At 66.8% G+C, this 22,962-nt stretch overlaps 3 protein-coding genes across 6 annotated transcripts; all 3 read left to right on the top strand.

Moving 5' to 3' along the window:
• Positions 1-1,818: 1,818 nt before the first annotated feature.
• YJU2 (YJU2 splicing factor homolog) lies at positions 1,819-7,888 on the top strand. 2 transcript variants are annotated; one of them, XR_014230260.1, is made up of 9 exons: positions 1,819-1,895; positions 2,464-2,564; positions 2,873-3,017; positions 3,372-3,506; positions 3,863-4,044; positions 4,596-4,716; positions 5,695-5,860; positions 6,026-6,378; positions 6,957-7,041. XR_014230260.1 is itself a non-coding variant. In XM_082330903.1 (8 exons), the coding sequence occupies exons 1-8, from the start codon at positions 1,872-1,874 to the stop codon at positions 7,040-7,042; spliced, it is 960 nt and encodes a 319-aa protein (XP_082187029.1). In that variant the 5' UTR covers positions 1,819-1,871; the 3' UTR covers positions 7,043-7,888. The 2 variants fall into 2 exon arrangements, 1 of the variants encoding a protein (XP_082187029.1); XM_082330903.1 differs by lacking the exon at positions 6,026-6,378 and having other exon boundaries at positions 6,957-7,888.
• Positions 7,889-9,108: 1,220 nt separating this feature from the next.
• On the top strand, positions 9,109-12,383 carry SHD (Src homology 2 domain containing transforming protein D; the record flags this gene model as incomplete). Its single annotated transcript, XM_082330911.1, has 6 exons — positions 9,109-9,348; positions 10,006-10,099; positions 10,210-10,422; positions 10,887-11,025; positions 11,844-11,963; positions 12,197-12,383. The coding sequence occupies 6 exons, from the start codon at positions 9,109-9,111 to the stop codon at positions 12,381-12,383; spliced, it is 993 nt and encodes a 330-aa protein (XP_082187037.1).
• Positions 12,384-17,240: 4,857 nt separating this feature from the next.
• FSD1 (fibronectin type III and SPRY domain containing 1) lies at positions 17,241-21,249 on the top strand (the record flags this gene model as incomplete). Of its 3 annotated transcripts, XM_082331512.1 has the most annotated exons (12): positions 17,241-17,342; positions 17,453-17,584; positions 17,662-17,763; positions 18,376-18,398; positions 18,608-18,729; positions 19,237-19,446; positions 19,608-19,706; positions 19,845-20,004; positions 20,094-20,173; positions 20,371-20,622; positions 20,865-20,953; positions 21,070-21,249. In XM_082331512.1, the coding sequence occupies exons 1-12, from the start codon at positions 17,325-17,327 to the stop codon at positions 21,178-21,180; spliced, it is 1,398 nt and encodes a 465-aa protein (XP_082187638.1). In that variant the 5' UTR covers positions 17,241-17,324. The 3 variants fall into 3 exon arrangements, with proteins under 3 accessions (XP_082187638.1, XP_082187637.1, XP_082187639.1); XM_082331511.1 differs by lacking the exon at positions 18,376-18,398 and having other exon boundaries at positions 19,307-19,446; XM_082331513.1 differs by lacking the exon at positions 21,070-21,249 and having other exon boundaries at positions 20,371-20,531; positions 20,865-20,957.
• Positions 21,250-22,962: the final 1,713 nt, after the last annotated feature.

Here is a 22,962-nt window from a genome sequence, read left to right as displayed (position 1 = left end):
ATTGTGCCCAGAAGGCCCCTTTTTGTCCTCAAAACGGACAGTCTCCTGTTCCACGATCCCAAACTCAACCTGGTACCTGCGGACAAGTGTGGCACAGAGGTCCTGGGGGGCTGAAGGGCCAAAGCAGGGGTCCTGGGCAGGGCAGATGGAGCTCTGGGGCACGAGGAGAGCCCGGGAGCGGGTTGTGAGGGGCCTGGAAGGATGGTGCAGGGGCACGAGGAGGTTTGGGGACGCTGTGAGGAGAGTACGGAGGGACTGGGAGATATCTCAGGTGGCCTAGAGGGGAAAAGGATTGTTGTGGGACACGAAGAAGGATGAAGGACGGTTGTGAGGGAGCCAGGGGGTACCGGGGGTGCCAGGGCACAGGGAGGATCTCGGCAGGCATTGCAATGGGCCTGGGGAGGCCGAAGGCGGCTCGGAGAACCAAGGGGGACCTGGGGAGGGGATGTGAGAGAACAAGGGCAGCCCACGGCGGAGACAACTCCTCCCGGCAGGACGGGCAGAGCCCAGCGGTGTCCCCGGCAGCCCCGCGCCACAGGGCTACCTCTCCTGGCGAAATGGCCGACCGGCCAACTGCATCTCCCAGCGGGCTGCTGGAGCCAGGGGGTCACCCAGGAGAGGCTGTTCCTCCTGCCCAGGCCCCGCTCTGCCATCGCTCCCACATCCAGGGCCCCTGCCAGGACCTCCCTGCGGCGGCCCCGGAGCCTTGGGGCGCTCCGGGAGCCCCACAGCGGGTAACCCCCTCCCCAGGGCACCCCGTCAAGGCACTTTCTACTGAGTGCAAAGGTACAGGGACACAAATTGAATTAATAAAACAATTATTTATTAATTAATGCATACACACAACACCCAGGACTGAGTCTAATGACCTGAGGAGCCATTACCGGATCAGTGGTAGGGAAGCGTCAGCTCCTGCTCCTGCCCGTGATGTGGCAAGAAACTAAGGAGCTGTCAGCGTCCCCCCTGCTTTTTCCTTCAGGGATAGGATTCAGTGCTGGCATTTGAGAGGAAAATCCCCGATTTCCCCCCTCTGTACTTCTTCCCGACCTCCAGAACAGAGCCCTGCAGGAAATTTTCACAGCTCGCAGCTCATTTTTTACAAAATACAGTAATAAACTATAACCACTGAGTAAGAAACCATCAGCTACAAGCTCAAAACAATAAACCATAAGTGAAGGACTCTGAATTCTGAGTTTTAAGCAAGAAACGCCAAAGCACGAGCAGGAAAACGGCAAAGAGGCGCAGCGGAGTTTCCCTTTGCGTGGAAGCAGGGCCGAGCCCTCAGCAGAAAGCTCCCCACTGAGCCTACCTACAACACCAAAAAGCACTAATATATGTGCTTTAGGGACAATTAATTTAATTTTTTCCCACCCCAAAGACTAACCAGAAAACGCCTCACAGAACGATGGTGGAACACTGCAGCTGGGGGGGGATATTTTATATAAAATAGGCTTTTTTTAGCCCGTTCCCCACATGATGAACACCCGTAACTGGAGCGCAGGGCCTGCCCGGGGCACACACCCCGCTTTGCTCTGAGGAAGCCGAGCTCCAGCTCCAGCTCCAGCACCCCCGCACCGCCCCAGGGCCCCGCAGCCCCGGCCGGGGCAGAGCCGCCCCCGGCCCCCGCAGCGCCCCGGGCTCTGGGACAGAACCGGCGGAACCTTTCCTCAGGCCACGGCGCACCGGCGGACTCTTGGTGGGCGCAGCTCGCTGACGGACGGCAGAAGCAGCCAGTAACAGACGAGGAACAGCCGGGCTGTGGCTCATCGCACCAATGAGCGGCGGAGGAGGGCGGGGTTACTTCCCGGAAGTGAGGAGCGGTGCGGGGGGCAGCTGTTGGGTGGCACCGGTGGTTGGGGGAGACCGCAGCCATGTCGGAGCGGAAGGTGTTGAACGTGAGTTGGGGGGGGGGATTCCCCGGTTGGGGCGAGGGTCTGTGGGGGTCCCCAGGCCGGGCTGGTCCTGGGGAGGGTTCCCTGATCGCTGAGGTTGGTCCCCAGGCCGGGGGTGCTGGGGAGTTCCCTGGTCGGTTAGGGGGGTCCCTGAGGGGGAGAGGGGTCCCTGAGGGGGAGAGGGGTCCCCGAGGGGAAGAGGGGTCCCCGAGAGGACTCTCGGGCTGGGAGGGGGGCGGTTGGGGTGGGGATCCCCAGGCTGGGGCTCCTGGCAGCGCTCAGAGGGGGCTGGCAGAGGCAAGAGGGTTATACCCTAAAATCATGCAAGAACTGGGGGGCCTGGGGCCGAGGACGTACAGACAGACAGACAGACACACACGCCCCGGTGTCTGGCTCTGGCAGGGAGCAGTGGATGGGGTGTTCGGCACTTGAGAGCATACTTGTTTAGTAGGGACTCCTGCTGTGTGGAGCTGATGCCTTAGGCTGATACGGGGAGCCCGCCTGCCATGGTTCACGCTCCTCTGGGTGCCTCTGCGCCCAGCGCACACACGTCTCTGCTCTGTCTCTGTAGAAATACTACCCGCCGGACTTCGATCCTGCTAAGATCCCAAAGCTCAAACTCCCAAAGGACCGACAGTATGTGGTGCGACTCATGGCCCCCTTCAACATGCGGTAAGAGGGGAAACAGCTGTAGAAGAGATGAGTTTGCTTAGGAATTGTTTTGCTTCCATATGCTGCAGGGGAGCTGCTGCCAGCAGCCGTTAAAGGTGACACAGACCAGAAGAAAGGGGTGAGGGAGAGGGAAGAGATGCTGTGGGTGATTTGGGGATTCTTTGAAGAGTAGGCATTGAATTTCCAAAGGAGAAAATAACCATTGCTCAGAACCTGGGCTAACACAGCTTGAAAATCACTTAGACTTTTCTTGGTCTGTTTGTTCCCTTTTTTTGATGTGTTACGGACTTTTCTTTCTCCTTTTCTAGATGCAAGACGTGTGGTGAATACATCTATAAGGGAAAGAAGTTTAATGCCCGTAAGGAGACTGTTCAGAATGAGGTGTACCTGGGACTTCCCATCTTCCGCTTCTACATCAAGTGCACGCGTTGCCTGGCAGAGATCACTTTCAAGGTGAAATATGTTCTGTATTTCCTGCGCTCTCGCTTTCTGGGGAGGCTGTGCAGTCTGTGGACATGACTGGGTGCTGACCCCATGGGGAAGGGGTGTCCCAGCAAAGACCTAGTCTGAGCCTGTGCTTTTTGGTGTATCTTCCCTTTTCATGGCCATTTGTAGTTCTGAAATGTCTCGCCTATCTGTGGGCTGCAGCACGTCAGCTGGAGCAGAACAAAAGGCTGTGGGTGATTGTCTGCTCTGTGATGTGAATGAAATTGGGAAACGTTTGCATGCGGCTCTGGAAGCAGCCACAGGATGGCTGGGGCAGAATTGCCCCAGTGCAATGATTTTGCTGTCTTGTTTCTTCTTTAGACAGATCCTGAGAACACAGACTACACCATGGAGCACGGTGCCACTCGCAACTTCCAAGCTGAGAAGCTCTTGGAGGAAGAGGAGAAAAGAATGCAGAAGGAGAGGGAAGAGGAAGAGCTCAACAATCCCATGAAGGTATAAGAATGTGCCCTCCTCTGCAGGAGGAAAACCTCTCTCCTACCTTGGCTGGCTTTCCCCAGCGAAGCAGGTGACTTTGTAACCGTTGGTTTAGTTCTTCAGGCTCCCGAGGTATTGCTGTGCTCTGGGCAGGCAGGAGCCAACTCTCTGCCCTCAGGAGGTTTCCTCCTGGGCTGGAACTTGTGACAGGCTGCATCTTGCCCCAGTTTTTCCTCTCCTATTAAGACCCAAAAATGAGGATGATGATGATCCTCTTAGTGCTTCCTGCCCTGTACTGGGTGGGGAACCTGTCGTCAAGATTGCTGGCAGGCTCTGCTACCTCACGTAAGCCCAGCTTCCCTCTGGTTACCCAGGTCCTGGAGAACCGAACCAAGGACTCCAAGCTGGAGATGGAGGTTCTGGAGAACCTGCAGGAGCTGAAGGAACTCAACCAGCGCCAGGCAAACGTGGACTTTGAGGCCATGCTGAAGCAGTACAAGGAGTACGAGGAGGAACAGAAGCGCAAGGAGCAAGAGGAGGATGAGCAAGAGATGAAGTGAGTGGGCTGGAAGCATTCACGGGCGTGTGAAATCAGCCACGCTGGCCCTGGCCAGGCAGGGTTGTGTCTTGTTTGTTCCTCAGCACCCCAAGAGCGTTTAAGAGAGGGCCCTGCCTGAGGGGCCTGAGTTGGCAGGAGCTGTGTGGGTGGGATGTAGTCCTGAGCAGGCTGTGAGGAGGTTGGGGACAGTTTGTTGTGGCAAAGTGCTTAGGGAGGTGGAGGTGGAGGGGTTTTGGTATCACTGGCCCATCTGGTGGGGAGATCCGGGCTGCTGCAGGGGCCTGACTCCCCCCGAGAAGTGTCGTCGCGTAGAGAGAGCATTTCTGCACCTGGCTGAGGCTGCAGATCTCCGTGCTATCAACCTTCGGGCACTGCTTGAACATGACTTCTTAAAAAGCACCTGAGATGATGGATCCCATTGCACTGCTGCTGAATTCCAGCTCCCCTTCCAGCAAACGGCGCAGGCACGGTGCACGGCCGGCGCCGCTCAGCACAGTGGTGGAACGGAGCCAGCTCTAACCCTTCGCGCGCGGCCTCTCTCCTTGCAGAGCTATGCTGGAGCAGGCCCAGAACCGGCGGCTGCTGGTAGACTCTGACTCTGACGAAGAGCCTGCGAAATCGCGGACAAAGCCTGCAGCGAAAATTAAACCTACAGACATCTTGCAGGAGGTGAGCGGGGACAGAGGCTCTTCCACCCACCGCATCTCTTCCCCCAGACCCAATCCGCTGTCCTGGGCCGCGTGTTTTCTCTTCGGTCCCTGCGATGCTGGAGCCCTAATGCCTGTCACGCATGAGCAGCTTAGAAAGCCTGTGTCCCTGTGCACTGAGCTGAAAGGAGACAGGGATCAGTTGGTGATTTTAGACCACGTTTGCTGACAAAGGCCGGGAGGGAGCTGCCCCCGTCCTCGCTCAGGACGTGGCTTCCCTTTCAGCTCAAAAAGGACGGGCTCGCCTATGCCTTGGTCGTGCTTCAGGCACGATTTCAGCACTCTGAAAATTACAGCAATGAAACCACTGCCTGGGACAGCCTCTCCTTTGGTTCTGTTTTGTCCGTGTTGGAGACTTGCAGAACAAAAGAGCTTTCAGTGCCCAACTTGCAAGGGAGGGATTATCCCCACAGACAGGCCCCTGCACTGCTGCTCTCCGATGTCGATCCGTGTCTCCGGGGACCTCTGTCCGGTTGGATGAATCAAAGCTGCCGTGTCTCTAAGCCAGGCTGGGGTTAATCTGAGCGATGTTCCCTGGCCCGGCACTAATCCTCGTGCCCGGGGGAGTTTGATTCAGTGGCTGGACCACCGGCAGGCACGCGGTCCTGGCTGGCAGAGGTTGTGCAGCCCTGCGGCACGCATCTGGCTCCTCATCATCCCAGGGCCAGCGTGTGGCTGCACGAGGCTGGATTCAACTGTCACAGGCAGCGGGACATTTGTCTCCAAGGGCTGTTTTGCAGCCATTTAGATCCATACCCCTGTTGTTTGTCTAGCTTGTGCCAGTCGCTGCGGGGGGAGAATACCCGCCTTGGCCGCACCGAACAGTATCCTCATGTCTCTTGTGCTTTGTGCTGCTGTTTTTACCACTCCTCCTTCTCCCCCATCCCTCTGCCTCCCCTCCAAGGCTGGAGCATCCTAACGCCCCTGCTATACTCTGCAGGACCCTCAGCCCCAGAGTAAGAAGCTGAAGACTGAGAGCTGGGAGCGGAGCGTGGGCAAATTGAACACCAAGCCCCAGCTGGCCGGGCTGGTGACAGTGAGGAAGCAGAAGCCGGGTCCTGCCCTGGGTAACGGGACAGAGAACCAAGGCAGCACGGCCAACACCGGTAACTGCTCACGTGGGGCTGGGGTGGCCTGAGCTGGGGTCTGGCAGCACCCAAGTGGCGTTTAGCTCCGTCTTCAGAGCCTGAATGCTCTTCAGGTCAAGTCCTTGTTGTGGGACAGATGGGGCCGTGATGGTGTAAGAACAGGAGGGTTGTCCCTGTTTCCAGGAGATGTCCTGATGGAGGAGAGGTTCCTTCCTGGCCCTTGGCGGTGAGCCAAGGCCTTGGAGACAGACTGTCAGGGCCAGAAGCTTCAAAACAGCATCTCGGCGAGCAGATACGATGCTGGGAACCGTCACAACAGTGAGATATGAATGGAAAAGCAAGAAAATTGCTTTGGTTTTGGCCTGATTCTAAAACCTGCCAAACTGTTGGAATTTGGAAGCTTTAAAGAAGTGGTGAAAACAAGCAGAAAGGCTTCCCAGCACCTCGTAGCTCACTGCCCCAGGAAGCCAGAGGATTTGGAGAAGGAGCTGATGAATTGATGATTCTGGGCTGATCGGTCCTAAGCCTTTGGCTTAGTAAGTCCCGCTGCCCTCAGGGGATCCCCGGGGAAGGGCAGCTCTTGCAGTTGCCCCGTTTTTGATACGCTTTCCCCAGCCACCTGCTCCTGGCTGCTGGCGGGGTCTGTTCGGCCAAATTACGCTGGAGGAGGTGCCCATCTTCCAAGGACTCGGGGCTCACTGCCCGTGACGCTGCCTCACGCTGGCAGCTTGCGTGGTCAAAGCCGAGAGCTGGCTCCTCTTCCTTTCCAGTGGCTGAAATCTCCCAGGGGGTTGCGGAGGGAGAAGGGGGTTTTGCAGACCTTGGGCCAACCTTGCTGCTTCTTCCCATCGCCGCAAGGCGGAAGCAGGAGGCTCCAGCCGAGGGGGTGCGGGGTCTCCTTGTCCACCCAATTTAACCTTGCTGTCCTCATCGAGATTCAGGCTGGGGGACGAGGCATCGCTCAGGCTCCGGCTGCCTTATCTCCAGCTGCGAGCCGCCGGAGCGGCGAGGCAGGCTCGTGTTTCTGCGCGGCTGGTTGCGCCGAGCCGGCGGGGTTTGCCGGCAACGGGCAGGGCCTTACTTGATGGTGTCTGCTCTCTTGCTCGGCTTCCAGGCTCGTTACCCACAGCAACGGGCACCACGTCCTCTCTCGGCTTGTTGGGGGCGTATTCGGACAGCGAGGACAGCGCGAGTGACTGATGAGCGACCGAGCCAGCCCAGAGCAGGGATGGCGGGCTGCTCCCCCCTCCCAGCCGACAGCAGCTGCTCTCCAGAGCCCCAGCGCAGAGCTGGCGTCACGGCCCTCGGGCCCAGCGGGGTTTCCAGGCCATCTGGAGTCCCAGTGTCTTCACCTGCCTGGCCCGGGGTGTGCGTCCGTCCCTCCCTGGCTAACGCCACCAGCAGACCCAACCCGGATGAGCTGGTCAAGAAGACGGCTTCCTCGGAGGAGGGCATCGCTGCTGCATTGCAGCCGGCGGAAAGCCCCGACGCTGTCCCGGGCTGGCTGTGCCCAAACCCCGCTCCCAGCCAGCCCCAGAGCACCCCGTATCCCAGCCCTGTACCCACAATGTGTTCGGAAGCACCGGGGCCGGCCGGGACTGTGTCGTTTCTCCATTCTGGTGGTGCCCGCTGCCCTCGCCCCCACGCTGGTCGTGTCTGGGCCCGGGTACGTGACTCACCGACCCTCCCGCGGCAATAAAGGGACCTCAGGGCCTTCCTTCCCTGCGTCCCTGTGGGGCAGGAGCTCAGCACCCCTCTTTTGCCGCGGGAAGAACCACCAGCACCACTTCTCTGGCCCTGGGTGGCTCAGATCCCGCCTTCGAGCCTGAACCCCCCCTTGTTGTGCCGTTAGAGGTGACACATTCTGCAGCACGGGCACGGGGGGGGCTCGTCTGGCCCCATGCTGGGGACGGGGCTGTCCTGGCTGGGCTGCCACAGCCTCCTTCCCCTGCCCGAGTCCTCCCGCGCCCCGGCCGTCCCCGGCAGGTTGGTGACAAACCCCTCCTCACCGTTCGGAGAGCTGTCGGGTTTGCTCGATAACCGGCAGCCACGACCCGGTAATAAATGGGATGTGTCAGAGCCAGTTGCCTCTTCATCTTCCAGAGCAGGAATTTGTACGCGGGTGGTGGGTCCTGCTCGTGTGGGTTGGGCAGGGGCAGCCCCCAGGACCCCCACCCCGATGGTACGGGTCCGCGCACCCATCAGAGGGGGTGCCCACCCTGGGGTGCCCACCGGCCCCAGCCAGGGCTTGGTCTGGGGTTGTTCCTCTTCTCACCTCTCTCTCTTCACTTTCTCCTTATCAAAGCACCCACCTCTAATTGACGAGCAGCTTCTTGCTAATTAACCCTCTCTCAGAGCCTCACAAATGGCTCTGGCAGGGGCTCGGGGAGCGTTTCGGGGAGCGTTTCGGGGAGCGTTTCGGAGAGCTGGGGAGAAGAGGCAGCTCCCCCCGTCCCAATTAGCATTCCTCGTGCGTGCGTCATAATTGGCCTCTTCAAATATTAATGCTGGCCGTTGGGCTCGGCCCTGGGGGTTGCGTTGGAGGGGGTCTGTCAGGAGCCGCTCTGGGGGGGCCGGCAAAGCTGGGGGGGCCCGTGGCCACGCGGTGCCCCCAGCCGTGTCCCGCTCCCGCACATGTGCCCCCCCCCGGCAGCAGGCCGGGATCCCGGGAGAGGGACCTTTGTTCTGGGAAGAGACAATACAAGGAGCCAAGTGGGGGCATGGCGGGGGGGTCCCCGGCCCTCCTGCCCCCCCGGTGGGGTCCCTGAGCCCCCCTTGCCCCCGTGACGAGCCCCCGGGGGGTGTGGGTGGCCCTGCAGCATGGGGGGCTCCATCTTCCCCCCCCAGACCCTCGAAGCCCCCGGGCTCGGCCCCCCCCAGCCCTTTCCCTGTGCCCTGGCCCCCCAGGGACCCCGGGGGGGGGGGGGCTATAGCCGGTGTCTGGGGGTCCCGGTGACCCCCCTTTCTGCCGCTGTCACGCTGGGGGGCCCGGCCCGGTGTCACTTGGGGGTCCCGGTGCCCCCCGTCACCGCGGGGGGTTCAGCCCTGCCCTCCCGGTGCCCCCCCCCCCCGACACCCCCCCCGTGGATCTCGCCCCCCCCCCCCGTCCCAGTGCCCCCCCGGCGAGGCGGGCGCGGGGGGGGGGGCCGGGGGCTCCGGTCGGCGCCGCGCTCGGCGGCGACACAAAGCGGCTCCCGGCGGCGGCGGCGGCGGCGGCGGGGGGGGTCCCGGTGCCGGTGCCGGTGCCGGTGCCGGGCGGCCCCGCCATGGCCAAGTGGCTCCGGGAGTACCTGGGCCGGGGGGCCCGGCGCTCCCCCCCCCGCCCGCCCCAGCCCGACTACAGCGGCGGCGGCGAGCGCCGCCCCACCGGTACCGGTACCGGGAGCGGGGCCCCCCCCGCCGCTGCCCCCAGCGCTTCCCTCCGCGGCCCCGCTGCCTCCCCTCGGCACCGGCTGGTGCGGGTGGGGGGCGCGGGGCCGGGGGGCGGCCCCCGCCGGCTGGAGCAGGTAGGAGCGGGGGGCAGCGGGGGGCAGCGGGGTGACACCGGGGGGCAGCGGGGGGCAGCGGGGGCAGCGGGGGGCAGCGGGGGCAGCGGGGGCAGCGGGGCAGGAGCCGGAGGGAAGCGCGGGCACCGGGGAGGGCGGCGAAGGGAGCCGGGGGGGTGCAGTGGGGCAGCGGGGGGGGCTGGGGAAGGGCACCGGGGGGCACCGGGAGCACCGGGGAGCGGGAACCGGGAACCGGGGGGGGACCGGAGAGGCGTGAGTGGGGCGGCCGGGAGAGAGCGGGGAGGCTGGGGAGCGAGGCCCGGGGGGCACAGAGGGGACGGGGGGAGATGGGGACGGGGGCCGAGGGGGAGCGGGGGGACCGCAGGGGACTGGGGCCCGGGAACCGGGGAGAGCAAGGGGGCGGGGGGCATCCGCGGGAGGAACTGGGGTGACTGGGAGAGGGAACTGGGAGGAGGGCTGGGGGTGGCGAGGTCACTGGGAGAGGGGGAAGGGGAAAGGGGTCGGGGGACAAAGGGACAGGGTGGGAGGGAGCGGGAAGAGGGCTGGGGACACCCGTATCGGCGACCCGGGGGAGCCTGCAGGGTCCTGGGGAGGGGACCCAGGGACTGGGGACCTGGGGGGGCCGGGGGGTCCCGTCCCACCCAGGGCACCCACCCACAGGGCCCCGGCGAGAGTGAGTACTCGGAGCCCTTCGAGGGGGAGCAGGACCCAGCGCCCGAGGGTGGCTGCGAGGACCCCGGCGAGGCCACAGGTGGGTGACACCCTGGGGACCCCCAGCACCCAGCCCCGCGGGGGTCCCGCGGCCAGGGAGCCTCCCGCCCGTCCCAGCCTTGCCACATCTCCCAGCCACCCTGTCCCCAGGGTGCCCGCGGCAGGGCGAGGGCCGGCGGGCGAGGCCACGGCGGGGACCCCAACTCTACGACACCCCTTACGAGGAGTGGGAGACGGCAGGGGAGGGCCCGGGGGTGCCCGCTGCCCGGGAGAGCCGCCTGCCCCGCGACGACGAGCGCCCGGCCGACGAGTACGACCAGCCCTGGGAGTGGAAGAAGGATCACATCTCGCGGGCGTTCGCAGGTGACAGCATCCCCCAGCACCCATGGGTGCCACCCTGGGGTTCCCCAGCCCCGTGTCCCTCAGCTCCCATAGGTGCCACTCTTGTCCCCCACCCCCTCCAGCTCCAGCATCCCCCAGCACCCATGGGTGCCACCCCAGGGTCCCCCAGTCCCACATCCCCCAGCACCCATGGGTACCACCCCTGCCTACCACCCCTGGGCCCCCAACATCCCCTGTCATCTAGGGATAGCACCCCTGGGACCCCAGCATCACGTGCACCCATGGGTATCACCCCAGACCACTCCTGTCCCCCGCATCCCCCAGCACCCATGGGTCCCACCCTAGGTGTGCAATGGGACACCATGGCAAGGCAGAGCCGTGGTGGGGACATCTGGGACATTCCTGAGGTGGGGACATCCCCCCCAGCAGCAGGCAGGGGTGCTGGGACCCTGCGGTGGGGTGACACCCCCCCTTTGCCCCCGCAGTGCAGTTTGAGAGCCCCGAGCGCTCCCCCAGCCTGTCCCGGCAGCCGCCGCGGCCCCCCCGGGCCCCCCCGGGCACCCGGCCGGGCTGCCCCCCCAGCCCCAGGCACGTGGATACCTCGCTGCCCCTGGAGAAGCAGGCGTGAGTCTGGGGACGGGGCCCCGTGGTGTTGGGTGCCCCATGGCATGGATGGGTCCCTTTGATGTGGTTGGGTGCCCCATGGCATGGCTGGGTCCCCATGATGTGGAGGGTGCCCCGTGGCATGGTTGGTCCCTTTGCCATGGATGGGTGCCCCATGGCGTGGGTGAGTCCCCATGGGGTGGAGGGTGCCCAATGGCGTGGATGGGTGCCCATGGGGTGGAGGGTGCCCCGTGGCATGGTTGGTCCCTTTGGCATGGATGGGTGCCCCATGGCATGGGTGAGTCCCCATGGGGTGGAGGGTGCCCAATGGCGTGGATGGGTGCCCATGGGGTGGAGGGTGCCCCGTGGCATGGTTGGTGCCTTTGGCATGGATGGGTGCCCCATGGCATGGATGGGTCCCTTTGATGTGGCTGGGTGCCCCATGGCATGGGTGAGTCCCCATGGGGTGGAGGGTGCCCAGTGGCGTGGATGGGTGCCCATGGCATAGAGGGTCCTCACGGCATGGATGGTCCCTTTGGCGTGGATGGGTGCCCCATGCCGTAGTTGGCCTCCATGATGCAGAAGGTGCCCCATGGCACAGAGAGGTCCCCATGGGGTGGACGGGCCCTCATGCCGCAGAGGGTGCCCTGCGTTGCTGATGGGTCCAAGTGGTGGGGATGGTGCCCATGGCATGGAGGGTGCCCCATGGCATGGAGGGTGCCCCGTGGTGCAGATGGGTCCTGGGGCCCCAGTGCTGCGTGGCGGGGTGCCACTTGCCAGGTGCTGGGGTGACGCAGGCCGGGGTGCCACGTGCCGGGGTGACGCACGCTGCCGTGCAGGTGGTACCACGGCCCCATCGGGCGGGCGGGCGCCGAGACGCTGCTGGCGCTGTGCCGCGAGGGCAGCTTCCTGGTGCGGGACTGCGAGACCAGCCCCGATGACTACTCGCTCTCGCTCAGGTGAGCACGGGGCCGGTGGCAGGGACACGGGGACAGACCTGGGGACACCCCAGGCGTGGGGTGGTCACGGGGGGGTGCCCGGGCAAAGGGGCTGGGCTGTGAGCACGGTGCTTGCATCCATGTGCTGGCGTGTGTTTGCGTGTTCCCCCGTGAGCCACGTTGATGCGCACCTGCATGCGCAAGGGTGGCCAGGCCGTGCGCCGCGTGCCTCAGTTTCCCCTCCCCGCCCGCAGGAGCAGCCATGGCTTCGTGCACGTGAAGCTCACGCGGACACGGGAGCAGCACTTCGTGCTCGGCCGCGCCGGGGCCGCCTTTGCCTCGGTGCCCGAGGCTGTGCGGCATTACACGGCGCGGGCGCTGCCCGTCCGTGGCGCCCGCCACCTCTCCCTGCTCTACCCCGTGGCCGTGCAGCCCCTGTGAGCCCAGCGCTGCCGGGGACCCCCCAGCTGTGCCCCCCCGGTCCCGCAGCGAAGCACCCCCATTAAAAGCTGATGTGCAGCCCCCCTGCTCGCTGTGTGCTCTGCTGCATGTAGGCATGGCGATGCTCTGGTCTCTCTTGGGGCTCAGCTCTGTGGTGCCTCTGGGGGAAGGCACGACACCCTCGGGCAGGACAACGTGGTGGCCCTGCCACCGGTCCCATCCTGGTCCCACCACGGGGGCTCCTGCCCCTGTGCCCGCTCCCACCCCCCAGGAGCCCAGGGGTCCGGGCGAGGCGGGGTGTCCGGATGCAGCCACTTCCTCCGCTGCAGGACCTGGCCTCGGGGACAAAGCGTAGCGGTGACACTGCTCGGGATCACACGCCATCAACCGCACACAAGCTCGCCCGTGCGGCGGGGGGAGGACGATGGCGCTGCCCCCCCCGGGGGGTCCATGCCAGGGGGAGCGGTTGCTTTCTGCGCGGTTGGCACAGCCCTGGCGTGCCGGCACGAAACGAGGCCACAGGACAGCAGAGCGGCTTCCCTGAAGGTGGGGGGGCCCAGGAGCCTGCTGCCTCCCGGCCAGGCGCTGCCCCCGGCGCTGAGCACCAGCTGCCCACGCTCGGCAGGCCGGGCTGGGTGTGCCGGGGGGGCACCGGATGGCGTGGGGTGGGTGCCGCGGGCGCCGCACACAAGAGAGCGAGCGGGGTGGCAGGATGCTGCGAAACACCTTTTTGAGGAGGTTTTCCTGCAGAAAGGCAGAGCTGGGGGGTGGTGCACCCCCCGGCCGGGCACCGGCGGCACAACCGGGGCACGGATCCTCTCAGGGCTGGGGGGCGGCAGGGGGGCCCCGTGCCCGCTGCGGCCGCGCCTGGTGCGTGCTCTTCTCCATCACCTTGGGGGGTGGCAGGAGCTTCTCGGGGGCCCGCGCCGAGGTGGGCTGCACGTTCATGTAGATGCTCGTGTCTAGGGGGGCAGCGGGTGCTGGAGGGGTGCAGGGCCGGGCATGGCCAGCCCTGTCCCCCGAGACACGGCGCGGTGGCTGGCACAGCCGGGGGACCCTCTGGGGGAGCCCATTGGGTGCCCCCGCCCCGGGAGGTGCCTGGGGTGAGCCCCGATGAGCAGGCAGGGTGCGGTGGGCGGGGCGGTACGGGCGGGGGGGTATTCGGGCCCAGGGGTACGCGGGGCAGGCGGGCACGGGGCTATTTGGGCACGGGGCAGGGTACAAGGGTAGGTGGGCATGGGGTATTGTGGGGGGGGAGAGGGGCTTGGGGGTATTTGGGCCTGGAGTAGGATGGGCACGGGGCAGAGAGGCACAGGGGCAAATGAGGACGGGGTATTTGGGGACGGGGTATTTGGGGACAGGGTTACCTGAGTTCCTGTGACAGCGCCAGTGGCCGAGGAGTGCCAGCCCCAAGAGGAGGCCCATGCCCCCCAGGGTCCCTGCCAGCCCCCACACCAGCCCTGCAAGCACACGGAGCTGGGGCCACCCCCTCGGCACCGCTGGCACCCGGGCACATGGGCGCAGGGATGGAGGGGACAGTGGGGACAGCAGGGATGCACTTACCTGCCTGATGTCCTCCGTCAGTTGCTGCTGGCGCGGGGAAAGCAGAGTCAGGGGGTCCCCACCCCTGTCCCTGTCCCCATCCCCATCCCTGTCCCTGTCCCCACCCCTGTCCCTGTCCCTGTCCCCATCCCTGTCCCTGTCCCCATCCCTGTCCCTGTCCCCATCCCTCTTGCACTGTGGCCATCCCGAACCCTCTGGGCGTCTCCCTCCGTGGACCCCATCGACCCCCAGGGTGACGCCACCTCCCAGGGCCCCTGATGCCGTGTCCCAGGGACCCCACTACGGTCCCCCCCGGGTACCTGTGCCGACGCTGAGCAGGGTGCCGTTGCCGGTGGCCGTGCTGTGGTGGGGGATCTCAAGGGTCACCCGGCAGAGGTAGCGCCCGGCGTCGTCCCTCTGCGCCTGGCGGAGGCTGAGGGTGGCACGGGGGGGGTCCCAGGCCAGGCGGAGGCGGGGGGTGCAGGGAGCAGGGGTGGCGGGGGTGGCGGGGGCGGCGGGGGCGGCGGGGCGCAGGCGGGCGGCACACAGCACCCCGCGCCCCGTGTCCTTCACCCACTCGAGCCGCAGCAGGTCCCAGGGCTCGGCCGCCAGCACCCGGCACCCCAGGGCCACCCCGCCGCCCACCGTCACCCGCACCTCGCCTGGATCCTGGCTCACCCGCAGGGCGCCCGCTGCTGGGAACAGCGTCGGGGTCACGGGGGGCTGCCACCCGCCACCCCGGCGGTCCCCAGGGCCGCCCATGGGGCTGAGGGTACTGGGCCACCCCAGGGACTGGGAGCCGTGTTTGCTGCCTGCTTGTCCTCCCTCACCACTGCCTCCGGTCGCACACCACCCTGCGCATCCCTCTGTCCCCACCCTGTCCCCCCACCCTGTCCTCATCCTGTCCCCACACATGCTATCTAACCCCATCCTGTCCCCTCCCTGTGTCCCCACCTCCATCCCCGCTGCCTCCGTCCTGTCCCCCCACCACAGCCATGTCACCCACCTCTGTCGACCCACCCATCCCCATCCTGTCCCCATGTCTGTCCCTCCCTCTGTGTCCCCAACCCCTCTCTGGTCCCCCCTCAGGACGGGTGTCCCCAGCAGCCCCCCCGCCCTGGCCATCACGCAGGGGCCAGCCTGAGCCCCGTGCCCCCTCGGTGTCCCCCAAACGGCCCGTCCCCAACCCCACAGCCTGGCCATAGGGATGCAGGCACTGTCCCCTCTGTCCCCCCAGCCAGCCCTGCCCCCCACTCACCGCCAAGGAGGGGGATGAGGACCCTGAGCCTCCACATCCCCACGCCAGCGCCAGCCCAGCCACCCCGCTCTGGGGGCTGCGTCCCCAAGGGGTCCCTGTCCCCAAGCTGTCCTTGTCCCCCACAATGCTGCTGTCCCCGAAGCCTCCGGGCCTCTCGTCACCCAGACTGACTCGCTGTGACGCCACGGCTTCCTGCCACCGCGCTGCGCAGGCCAGGGGAGGGCAACGGGGATGGGGACGGGGACAGGGATGGGGACAGGGGTGGGATGGAGATGGGGACAGGGATGGGGACAGGGATGGGGGACAGGGATGGGGACAGGGATGGGATGGAGATGGGGACAGGGATGTCGGACAGGGATGGGGGACAGGGATTGGGACAGGGATGTGGGACAGGGATGGGGACAGGGATGGGATGGAGATGGGGACAGGGATGGGGGACAGGGATGGGAGACAGGGATGGGATGGAGATGGGGACAGGGATGGGACGAGGATGGGATGGAGATGGGGACAGGGATGTGGGGCAGGGATGGGGACAGGAATGGGACAGGGATGGGGACAAGGATGGGGACAGAGATGTGGGACAGGGATGGGGACAGGGATGGGGGACAAGAATGGGGGACAGTGATGGGATGGGGATGTGGGACAGGGATGGGAACGGGGATGGGGACAGGGATGGGGACCGGGATGTGGGACAGGGATAGGGACAGGGATGGGGACGGGGATGGGGGACATCATCTGGAGCGAGGGCAGGAGATGGCACCTCCTCGGGCCCCACCCCGGGCGAGGGGTCCCGGGTCGACTCCAGCCCGGCCCCAGCGGCGGGGACGTGCCACCCGGGGACCCCTGCCAGCCCCCGCGGAGGGGGACACGTCCTGACCCCGGGGCGGGCTGGGGGGGCCAGCACGGGGTCGCGGGGAGAGCTGGGAGGGCGGGGGTCCCGCTTCCCCGGGGGTGCTGCTGTGGGAGGGTGCCAGCAGGTCTCCCTCTCCGGGGGGGCCATGTTCCTGGGAGGAGGGGGTCTCAGCCCCCTACCCCGACTACATCTCCCAGCATGCCGCGGGGAGGCGCCCAGGGCGGGACTACGTTTCCCGTCGTGCCCCGCGGCCGGGAGGGGCGGGGCGGGGCGGGGCGGGGGGCGCCGCTCCCCCTTTGTTGGTGTCGGCGGGGCCGAGCGGCGGCGGGGCCGGCCCGGTATGGGCGACCAGGTGGGGCCGGGCCGGGCCCGGGGCGAGGGAGGGAGGGAGGGAGGGAGGGAGAGGGGGGATGGAGTGAGCGGGATGGAGGGATGGAGGGAGGGGGGAGGGAGGATGGAGAAGGGGGATGGAGGGATGGAGGAAGCAGGGAGGAGGGAGGGAGGGAGGGAGAGGGAGGGATGGAGGAAGAGGGGATGGAGGGATGGAGGAAGCAGGGAGGAGGGAGGGAGGGAGGGAGAGGGAGGGATGGAGGAAGAGGGGATGGAGGGATGGAGGAAAGAGGGGATGGAGGGATGGAGGGAGGAGGAACAGAGAGGTGGAGAAGGAGGGATGAAGGAAGAGGGGTTGGAGGCGATGCAGGGATGGAGGAAGGAGGGATGCAGGGGTTCGGGATGGCAAAGGAGGGAGGGAGGAGGGAGGGGTGCAGGAGGGAGGGGTGCAGGAGGGATGGAGGGGTGCAGGAGGGAAAGAAGAAGGGATGGAGGAGGGAGGGGTGCAGGAGGGATGAAGGGAGGGGTGCAGGAGGGATGGAGGGGTGCAGGAGGGATGGAGGGAAGGGTGCAGGAGGGATGGAGGAGTGCAGGAGGGATGGGGGGAGGAGGGAGGGGTGCAGGAGGGATGGAGGGAGGAGGGAGGGGTGCAGGAGGGGTGCAGGGTGTCCCCCCTTGCTGCCCTCGCTGCTCTCACGCACACACACACACTTGCCAAGTCATCCCGCTCCCGCCATGCCGGCAGAGCCCCGGCCACGGCTGGGTCCCCGCGGCGCCTGGCACGCCTGGGCCCGGCGGGGACAGGAGCCGAGGGACGGGGGACACGGAGGGGCCGGGGGGGGCCGGGGGGCACTGACCGCGGGCCGGGGGGGCCGGGCAGGAGGCTCTGCGGAAGATCATCACCACCCTGGCCGTGAAGAATGAGGAGATCCAGAACTTCATCTACTCCCTCAAGCAGATGATGCAGAATGTGGAGGTACTGGGGTCCCTGCCCTCCCCCTGGGGACCCCCACCCCGCCCTGGCACAGTGGGGGTCCCGCAGCCGGCGGGGGTGACACCCCGCTGACACCCGGGCGTTGTGACCAGGCCAACTCGTCGCGGGCGCAGGAGGACCTGGAGGGGGAGTTCCAGTCGCTGTACGCGCTGCTGGACGAGCTGAAGGACGAGATGCTGATGAAGATCAAGCAGGACCGCGCCAGCCGCACCTACGAGCTGCAGGTCAGCGCCCGCCCTGCGTGTCCCCCCACCCACCGGCACCCTCGCCCACCGCTGCCCCTCTCCCCTTCCCACGCCAGGCCCAGCTGGCGGCGTGCGCCAAGGCCCTGGAGAGCTCGGAGGAGCTGCTGGAGGCGGCCAACCAGGCCCTGGGGACGGCCAACCACCACGACTTCCCCCAGGTTCGTCCCCGCCGGCGCGGGGGGATGTCCCCCTCCAGCTGCCCCCCCATGCTGGGGGTGTCCTGACCCCCCCTTGCCGGCGGTCGATGCCACCCCAGGGCTGCGCTCACCCCGGGTGGGCACCCTCCTCTCTTTCTGCGCTGGGCACTGAGGCAACGCTGGGCTGGCTGTGCCTGCTGCGGGGCTGGGTGGGAGCACGGAGACCCCCCGGGGTGATCCCCACCTGCCCAGAGCTGCCCGGGGTCCCCTTTCTCCCGAGACAAAGGGACACGGGGGGCAGCGGTGGGTGTATGGGGTGCTGTGCCATGAGGATGGTGCAGTGGGGATGCTGGGGTACCATGGCAGGGATGCTGTGCCATGGGGTACCGCGGCAGGGATGCAGGGATGCTGTGCCATGGGGTACCGCGGCAGGGTTGCAGGGATGCTGTGCCATGGGGTACCGCGGCAGGGATGCAGGGTTGCTGAGCTGCTGGGTACCGCAGTGGGGACATGGGCACGCTCTGCCACGCTGGCACCGGAGTGGGGGTCCCGGCACGCTGTACTGCGCTGGCTCCTGGCACTGCTGTCTCACCTGCTTTTTTGTTTCCTCCTCTTTTCCTCTGCGCTCGCAAGGCTGCCAAACAGATCAAGGATAGGTACGGCACCCCCGTGCCCCCCAGTCCCACTAACCCCCACCCTCCTCCCAGCCAGGGCCCGGCGGTGGGTGGCCCCGTGGGTGCTGGGGCGGCTCTGCCCACCCTCCCCACCTCCCCACGGCCACGCAGGGCAGGGGGGGAGCAGTCAGGGCTGGGTGGGTGTCTGACTCCCGGCTCCGCTGACCCTCGTCCCCGTGTCCCCCGTGCAGCGTGACGATGGCACCCGCCTTCCGCCTCTCGCTCAAGGCCAAGGTGAGCGACAACATGAGCCACCTGATGGTGGATTTTGCCCAGGAACGCCGCCTGCTCCAGGCCCTCGCCTTCCTGCCAGGTACCGCCCCCAGGCAGTGGGTGACAGGGACACGGGGACACGAGGGGGACAGGGCACAGCGGGTGGGATTCTCCCAGTGCGAGGGAAGGGCAGTGGCGGGGGCACGGAGGGCTGTGCCAGCCTGGCAAGGGGACAGCGCAAGGGTGGGGGTCCAGGGTTTAAGGGGTCCTCTGGGGGCCAGGGGATGGGGTGAGGAGGTGGGGGGTGCCAGGCCTGGGGCACCCTGCGGTACCCCAGCCAGAGCGGCGAGAAGGTGCCAGGGGCGGCGGGATGAGGGGGGTTGGATGCTGTGCCTAGGGGTGCAGCGGGGTCTCTGGGATGCCACACGTGGGGTCCCTAGGGTGCTGTGCCCATGGGTCCTACGGGCACCACGCCTGGGGTCTCTGAGGTGCTGAGCCCATGGGACCTATGGGTGCCCCAGGGGTGCCTGGGGATGCTGGGGACACCCCGGCTGGCAGCGGGGCTCCAGCGGTGGGGGGACACTGGCATGGCTGCTCCCGCGGGCAGTGCCCAGCACCCCCGAGATCGACCTGGCGGAGTCGCTGGTGGCCGATAACTGTGTGACGCTGGCCTGGAGGATGCCCGACGAGGACAGCAAGATCGACCACTACGTGCTGGAGTACCGCAAGACCAACTTCGAGGGGCCGCCCCGCGCCAAGGAGGACCAGCCCTGGATGGTGGTCGAGGGCATCAAGGGCACCGAGTACACCCTCTCCGGTGAGGGCATGGGCACGGGCACGAAACCAGCCCCAAACATGCGGGTGGCAGGAGTCAGGGGCTGTCCCAGGGGGCTGGGTGGCAGTGCCAGGCTTTGTAGGGGACATGGGTGCCACAGTGCCCGCCCTGTGCCCCGCTTTGTGACCCTGCTGTACCCACAGGGCTGAAGTTTGACATGAAGTACATGAATTTTCGGGTACGGGCATGTAACAAGGCTGTGGCGGGCGAGTTCTCCGAGCCGGTCACTTTGGAAACAAGAGGTGGGTACCGGGGGGGTGGCAGGGCACCCGTCACCCCCCGTGCCACCCCATGCTGCCCCTTCCCAAGCGTGCCAGGGGTCCGCAACCCCTTGGCACCAGGCGAGGGAGGGGGGACGCGCTGACAGTGGCTGTCCCCAGCGTTCATGTTTCGGCTGGACGCCAGCACGTGCCACCAGAACCTGCGGGTAGAGGAGCTCAGTGTGGAGTGGGACGCCACGGGTGGCAAGGTGCAGGATGTCAAGGCGCGCGAGAAGGACGGCAAGGGCAGGACGGCCTCACCTGCCAACTCTCCTGCCAGGTAATGTCACCTCCCCTTGTCACCGCAGCATTGCCCCCGCCCCGGGTAATGCCAACCCAGCCCTCCTTGCTGGTGTCCATCTGTCCTAGGGTGGTGCAGTCGCCCAAGAGGATGCCCTCGGGGCGCGGGGGCAGAGATCGCTTCACTGCCGAGTCCTACACGGTTCTAGGTGAGAGCCGGGGGCACCCAGTGGGTGCTGGTGGGGACCCTGCAGGCACCCAGGGGTGCGGGAGGGGATGGGGGCATGGAGGGGAGGCATGGTGTGATGTAGATGGGCATGGGGCACCCAGAGGGACCTGGCGGGGCTGGGGACAGGACGGGGCACCCCGTGGGTGCACCAGGCAGAGCCATGCCCCGTGCCCACAGGTGACACGCTGATCGATGGGGACGACCACTACTGGGAGGTGCGGTACGACCGGGACAGCAAAGCTTTCGGCGTGGGGGTGGCATATCGCAGCCTGGGCAAGTTCGATCAGCTGGGCAAGACCTCGGCCTCCTGGTGCCTCCACCTCAACAACTGGCTGCAGGTCAGCTTCAGCGCCAAGCACGCCAACAAGGCCAAGGTGCTGGACGTGCCCGTGCCCGACTGCATCGGCGTCTACTGCAACTTCCATGAAGGTGGGTGTGGGATGGGGCAGTGCCGGGGGTGGGCGCAGGGACTGCCACCACCGTGGGCATCGCCACCAGTGTGGGCATTGCCACCACCATGGGCACCAGCATGTCCAGTATGGGCATCACCACCAGCATGGGCACCAGCATGTCCACCATGGGCACTGCCACCACCACAGGCACTGTGCTGGGGGTCTGCAAGCTCTGTGCTCACCTGTGACCCCCCCGGTGCCCCCACCCTGTGCCCACAGGGTTCCTGTCCTTCTACAACGCCAGGACCAAGCAGCTGCTCCACACCTTCAAGGCCAAGTTCACACAGCCAGTGCTGCCTGCCTTCACGGTAAGGGGCAGGCAGGGCTGGGCAGCTCCTCCGGGGCTGCCGGCGGTGGGGTTCAGCCCCTCCCCATCCCCGTGCCAGCCCTCCCCGCCAGCCCAGCCGTGCTCCTGTGCCCGCAGGTCTGGTGCGGCAGCTTCCACGTCTCCTCGGGCCTGCAGGTGCCCAGCGCGGTGAAATGCCTCCAGAAACGCAACAGCACGGCCAGCAGCTCCAACGCCAGCCTGCCCTAGCGCCGTGCCCGCCCCCACCGCGGGCACCCCCCAGGCAAGAGCACTGAATGTACTCCTACCCCCTCCCCAAATCCACCCCCCCACCCATACGCTGCACTGGCAGGGCTGGGGTGCACCAGCACCCATGGCCCCGCCAGCAGACCCCCCCCCCAACTCCGTGCCACCCCCCCCATCACTGGCACCGGGCTGGGCACATCGCCCCTCGCCATCGAGAGCTGCTTCTGGCCTGAAGAATAAATTGGGATGTAGGTGTGACGCGGCCGTGGCTGGGGCACGGGGCGCCGGGTGGCACCAGCCCGAGGTGGGGAAGGGGGGTTCGGGGGGGGTGGGGGTCCCGGTGCCACCCTTGCGGCGCGAGGAGCCGGGACGGGGCTGAGCAGGGCAGTGTCTTTATTGGGGTGGCGCCTGGGGTGGTGCCCCCCCAAATATGCGGGTTGGGGGATCCATTGCTGGCCCCCTCCCCGGGCTGTGCCGCCTGCACCCCCTTCCCCAGTGCCACCCCAGCCCTGGGGGGTGCCTGGGCCGGGGGGGGCTGGGGGCAGCTTGGCTGGGGGGGGGGGGGGGCACTGCTGCCCCAGCTGGTTCCTGGCACAAAGTGGGGGGCAGCTGGGCCCCCCCCTCCCCGCGCTGGCACCCATCAGTCCTCGATGAGAGCTCGGCGCAGCTGCAGCTTCTTGGCGAGCTCCTCCGCCATGCCTGTGCCGCGGTGGGGGGTGACCGCCTGGCCGAGCACCCCGGCGTCTGGCCCCCCCCCCCTTCCCCCCCCCCCCCCAGTGACCCCAGAGGGACCGCTCTGCTCCACCGCTCGTCCCCATTGCCCCCCAGAGCCGGGGACAGGATCCTGCCACCCCCCGGTGCCCCCCCCAGCAGTGGGACCCAGGCATCCGGACCCCCCCTCACCGTGGTCGTGGGGCGGCAGCAGGGCGCGGCGGGGGGCAGGACGGGGCGCCGGCCTCTGGGGGTCTCGCTCACCTATGGAGAGGGGCAGGGGTGAGCATGGGGGTGCCCCTCCCTGCCTCAGTTTCCCCAAGCCCAACTGGCCTCACCTTCCTCGTTCGTGTAGGTCTGCTCCTCCTGGATGGTGCCAAATGGGGGGGGTCCCCCGGGCCCCCCCGGGGGCTGCAGCGCAGGGCGACGATGGGGGCTCAGGGCTGGCTTCAGCGCACTGAGGCCACGGGGCTGGGGTGTGGGGGCAGCCGGGGGGGGCTCCCACCCCCCCCGCGTCACCTCCCCGCTCTCACCATCCGGCTCCACGAGCTCTGGAGCAGAGCATGGGGGGCATCACGGACCCTCTGCCTGCCCCTGACACCCCCAAGCCACCCCAGACCTCCAGCCTGCGGCACCCCAGCAGCTCTGCCCCCCCCCCATACCATCCTGCAGCACCCCAAGTCACCCCAACACCCATGCAACTCGCCAGCAATCCCCAAGCACCCCAAAGACCCCCTCCAGATGCCCTCCACCACCCATAACTCCTCCCAACACCCCCAAACCGTCCTGCAAGACCCCCCCAAACCCCCCCCGAACCCCCATGGCCCCCCGCAGCCCCCCGTGCCCACCGAGGCGCGGGCTGCACTCCCGGTGCAGGGGCTGCAGGCTGCCCTTGCTGCTCTCCACGAAGTACTGCACCACCTCGGCCAGCGAGGAGCAGTGATGCTGGGGGGGACGCGGTGTCACTTGGGGGACGCCTCCCCCTGCCATGGGTCCCCCCTGTTAGTCCCCCATTCCCTGCCCGCAGCTCCTGGGTGCTGGGGGGGTCGCAGCCCTTTGGGGAGTCCCAGTCCC

Source organism: Platalea leucorodia (assembly GCF_965183815.1).
Source record: "Platalea leucorodia genome assembly, chromosome: 21".
NCBI lineage: Eukaryota > Metazoa > Chordata > Aves > Pelecaniformes > Threskiornithidae > Platalea > Platalea leucorodia.
This window is presented reverse-complemented; position numbering and strand designations above follow the sequence as displayed.